Genomic DNA, 5517 nt, shown 5'->3' on the forward strand with positions numbered 1-5517 from the left:
TGAACCTTGTGAGATATTATTAGATTTATGACTGAAAATACCATTAACAGCAAGAATACCCAAATGATGAAATAATGCATTTAAATCTGTATAAGTAATAACATAAGAACATGATATTTAATTATCTATGCTTATTTAGTTTAGATTTTTAGTTTTGTTCTAAGAAGGTTGCTTGTTCTGATCAGAAGTTAATGTTAATTGAATTAATGTGCTGATATAACGTTTCTTCCATCGTAAGCCTCAAGAACACTGAATCAAATAAGTTAGAGGCAAGATACAGGTTTCTTATTATTATTTGATAACAATTTCAATCTATTGTCAATTTTGAAGTGAAACTTGTGCAGAAAAGGCACAAAGTTGAATACAGAAGTTATCAAGTATCCATTCATTTAAAGGCGTTATCATAATGCAGGGTATAGTCCTCAAATCCTCTTGATTTACAAAGTTTAAATTTAAAATTAATAATTCAGATTTGATTTTTAAGCTCATCTACAGTAGGAACGTGCATATATGTAGTACAACTTTATTGATACCAAATTTGTTGTTTTTTTAATGTAATTATAAACTTTGATAAATTGTATGTTAATAAATTCTATATTAAAACTGTATAGACAGTCACATTGTAAACATATCTATATTCTTTAGTATGAAGTTATCTTGATGTAATATAATCTAGTGATCATTATTATCAGATTATCATAATTCATAATGATGATATGGCAATAACTATAATCTGCTAAATAGTTTATACTAACAATTTATCTTTATACTTTATAGCAAAAAGCTTTCTTAATGTAGAGTCACTTAGCTGGCTGTAAAAACAACTTACAAACATAGTGCTAGCCAGAAAGTGTTTTTTTAGCTTAATGGGTAAGTAAGCAGTGCTCTCATACTTAGTAGCAATCTTTTATTGAAATAGGGAAGACCTGGTACTCCAGGAAGGGATGGGGGGAAGGGTGTTAAGGGAGAACCTGCCATTGTTAGACCTGGTGAATATCTTGGTCCAAAAGGTAAGTCAAAAAAGGTTTATTAAATTTTTCTAGTTTTAGTGGTCTTATCCATCTAGTACTTTTACTTTAATATAAAGTCAGTATTTTCATAAATAGTTCTAGAAATTTGTTTGCTTGAGTCTATTCTGAATAAAATGATTATTTTTAGTTAAATACGTAATTTTCAAAAAGAGGGATTTAAATTCCCATCCAATTCTTGAATCTTGAGCTGAATTCTTAAAGTCTATTAGAAAAACATAGATAAAATAGGAGATAATATTGTTAGAAGAAAAAGTACTAAACAATTTTTAACCACTTTCATAATGTTTGGATGTTGTAATATTGTGACTTTTTTTCTGTATATATTTCCTTTTTGATGTTATTGTTTAATCTCTAATAAATAATATGTTTGAAAAAACCTCATTCTTTAATTGATTTTTGTTTCATCTGAAAATTAACATATTATCATATTATTATAATATTGTTAAAAATTATATGGCAGGTAAATTTCCATTCCTTCAAGATGTTCCCTTATGCAAGGTAATTTTCATAATTATTCAATCACTCAGTCACTGATTGGATCATTTATTTTGTAGGTGATAGAGGTGAACGTGGACCACCAGGACCTGGAGGATTTCCTGGACTAGATGGCCAACCTGGACCTCCTGGACCACCTGGTCAGCAAGGTATACCTGGGGTGAAAGGAGAAAAGGTTTGTTTTAAAATAGAACAATATCTATTATAATGATTACCTTTTATTGGCAAAGTTTCTAAGTATCTTTGGAAATTATTCATAATATGTTCTGACATATTATATATATACCTTTCTGTAAAATTCAACAATTAAGTACTAAGATTCCTAATTCAGCCCTAAGGAAGGAAAATCTGTCTTTTGAAAGTGCTTGGATTATAAGGTTTCTTATTTTATGATTCTGTGTAATTTCTTAGATATCATCTATGAATAAATGAGGCATAATTGTAAAGTGACATAGCTTGATAAATAATTCTGTGAGACAAACCTTACCCTGGCATAATATAAGAAGAAAAAATTTATGTAATACTTTATACAGTAATGTGACTTGGAAAAACAAATTAAGGTATTAAATGCATTTTTTTAAATTTTAGATCTAAAAACAATATATATACAAATATTTGGCTGAAAAGCATAGCAAGTTTAAGATTAGGTATAATTTTTCAAGAATAATGTTTTTCTGGTACCACAGCAGTAGCCTTCTAGTAGGATAGCATTAAGTCTTCAGATTTACAATACTAAAATCAGGGGTTTGATACCTCTCACCAAACACAGTAGATAGCTCAATGTGGCTTTGCTATAACAGAAACATACACACACACACACACATGCCACAGCAGTAAACTTCAGGGGTATAATACGAAAATCCAGCTTCTGTCCCCATAGCAGATACACCACAGATAACCAACTGTGCACTAGGTGAAACAAACAAATTAACTAAAGAATAACAAACTCACACTACAAGGTGACTTTGTATTATTTTATATATCATAATTTTAATGTTTTATTAATTTACTAGTTATTATGATTTGATAACTAAAATAAAATATTTGGATTTGTCAAACTATAGCTAAAGTCAAGAATGTATGTGTCCTTAGGGGAAATAAATGATTTTTGATGTTTTGGATGTGTTTGATGTAACAATGTTTATCATAACAGATGATATTACAAAAATACATTCAGCTGTTCTATGGTTCTGTTTTCATTCATGAAGTTAGGTGAACATATAGTTTAAAAAAATCAATTAAGACAAAAATAAGAAACCCTATAACCTGAGCGATTTCAATAGGTAGACCTTTATTCATCAAAGGTAAAGTGAATGAATTTATTTTCAATTGTTAAACAATTTGTTCATGATATTAAAGTCAGTGATAATATGACAACTGCCTTGTAGCTTAGTTCATTATTCTCTCTCTGAAAGTGCACGCATTGCTTTTTTACTCTTTCTTTATACCAAAACTGCAAATTCCAGCAAAAAAGAAATACAAGACTCAGTTTAGTCTTGAATCTGCTACTTTTCACTGAGTTAAATCAACTTCAAGAAACTTTACCCTTTCACAGTAACTTTGGATGATAACAAATTAAAGAACAAAGAACAGGTTTCTTGGGCAACCTACACAATCTCAATGTGAAGAACATACATTCAATAATACAAAAATTAATTGTTTATGAGTATGCATTTAATTTTTACAGTAAGCTTTACAAGTACTTTTTATGTTTATATGAAAACTCCATTGGGCAGTTAAACCTGTATTAGGACAACAATTTTAAGCATTATCAAATAGGTTTTATAAATATCCTACTTGTTGAAAATAAAACTTTTTTAATTAAAGGAATTATTTAGTTGATTACCAAAAAACATACACTTCCCTATCAAAATCTGTGTATTTATGAATAACATTTAAAATCCTTATTTGTAGAAGACTAATGTCAATTACAAACTTTCTGAATCAAGACTGTTTTAATATCGACACAGATTTAAAGACCTATAACTGGAATGGGCTTTATTCTTTTATTGCAATTTGCATTTTTCAAATTTTAAATTGTACTAGCAAATATAATGTAGAGTTAAATTTATTTCTTATTATAATGTTCTTCATTTTATAGCTCTTGATCTTGTACATTTAGCCATGCAAATTGAAAATTGCATGTGTATTATATGGCAACATTTATTTATTTGTGTTATACATTTTATTTTTTTTAAATCTTATTTATGTCTAAATATATTGTTGTAGTTATATCTTAGAGAGCTCTTTTTCTTTTATTCTTATTTTACTTTTCTATTTTAATATTTTATTGTTAATATTCAAATTTTAAAGATCCTAAATCTGTGTCTGTTAAAGTCACTGTTCAAAAGTGTTATGCTTGTGGTGTGCAGGAGTACCATCCATTTAATACCTTCTCATGTGTAGAATTTTCCAAAGTTTTTCCTTTATTCTAAGTCTTTGTTGTTTTTGCATAACACATGGTTAGAAAAGTCATTAAGCTGATGCCATTGTAGCTGTCTTTGTTCCTTTGTCATTCTATTGAAATCACTGCTGTTCTGCCTTTTTGGAAGCATGGTTGTAATACTGTATGCTGTGCAAGAATGTAGACAGCAGTGTCCTTTAGTGGTCAGTTAGGTTGTATCTCAAAGTTACAGCCTCCACCTATGTTTGAATTTGAATGACTAATCACATAGGTACTGCTAGTCACTATGGGTAAATCCAATATTTCCAGTTAAGTACGAAACATTAGATTTATACATTCATGTTCTGGATCTAGAGTGAATTGGTTAGTGCAAAGATATGTCGAAGGAAGAAGAAAGACAGTTTAATCGATTCACAAATCCAGTGAAAGGCAACCATACAGCATTTGAAAGCAAGTACACACATTGTGTTTTGTTTCTGAATAAATATAATTTGGTATTACACATGGGGTACATTATGTTTATTTCTCTGCTAGAACTCAGTTAGTTTTTGGTAAGTTCAGCATTACATGTGATATATCCTGGCAATCCTCCCATTATAAAGCAGACCTTCCTAATACTCTTTGACATGAAATTAAATGTGGGCAAACATTTTAGTATTTCTTCTTCTGATACAATGTAAAAATAATTTTTATTTACAATACTTGGAACATTTAATGACCATCTTATCAAAACAAGATCTTAAACAAATCTATTTACTTAAAACAGGATATGAAACCAACAAACCTAACTGATAAGTAGGCTCTCAACCATATTTAAGAAGTGAGCAGTATTTCTGTATGAATATATGTATAATTTCCATAAAAATAAGTGTATTTCTAAGTGTTGTGTAATTAAAGTTTTTAGGGCTCTCTTAAGTTTGTAAGGTTAGGCTTTTCATTGTGAGGGTAGAATATTCTAGCTAATATGTTGGCAAATGATTTTTAGGTGTATTGTTTATACATGTAATCAAACACTAGATAAATATGTTCAGTTTTATATCTTTTAAACATTTACATTAATTAGGGCTCACCAGGCTTCGTTGGACCTCCTGGAAGACCTGGAGCTGTGGGTCCAGCTGGTAATCTTGGCATGAAAGGTGAACCTGGAATTGGACGACCTGGTCTTCCTGGAGATAAGGGAGAGCTAGGAGAACCTGGAAGACCTGGACGTAGAGGACCCAGAGGTTTAAAAGGAGAGCAAGGTATTATTGTATACTTTGAATGATAACCTTGACACACTAAATCAAATTGTTGTAATTGTATGTATTTTGTTGAGAAAATTGGAGATCTTTTATTGCTAAAAATATTATGATGCAATGGTAAACCTACTGAAATATTGTATCTATATGTGTATATTTTATCCACTTAGTTTTAAGTGTATAAATAGGTCTTCTGTATTTTACTTGTGCTTCATATTGTTACGTCTCCGTTCGTTAATTGATTTTTCGTAAATTCGTTCTGACGAAACTTTAGCGACACAAGTCCTTACTTAATAAAACTGGTTTATTCTTTCTGAATATAACTTCATGATACACTTTCAACATTCGT

General features: G+C 29.7%; 1 protein-coding gene across 1 annotated transcript in view; it reads left to right on the forward strand.

The window, feature by feature from the left end:
* Positions 1–5517, forward strand: part of LOC106461268 (collagen alpha-2(IV) chain-like) — a 145930-nt gene that overhangs the window by 93103 nt on the left and 47310 nt on the right. The window contains exons 20-22 of the mRNA XM_013921078.2: positions 920–1010; positions 1586–1701; positions 4994–5171. Coding sequence (XP_013776532.1) covers positions 920–1010; positions 1586–1701; positions 4994–5171 — 385 coding nt within the window. The remainder of the gene's footprint in view (positions 1–919; positions 1011–1585; positions 1702–4993; positions 5172–5517) is intronic.

Source organism: Limulus polyphemus, unplaced genomic scaffold, assembly GCF_000517525.1.
Source record: "Limulus polyphemus unplaced genomic scaffold, Limulus_polyphemus-2.1.2 Scaffold924, whole genome shotgun sequence".
Classification (NCBI taxonomy): domain Eukaryota; kingdom Metazoa; phylum Arthropoda; class Merostomata; order Xiphosura; family Limulidae; genus Limulus; species Limulus polyphemus.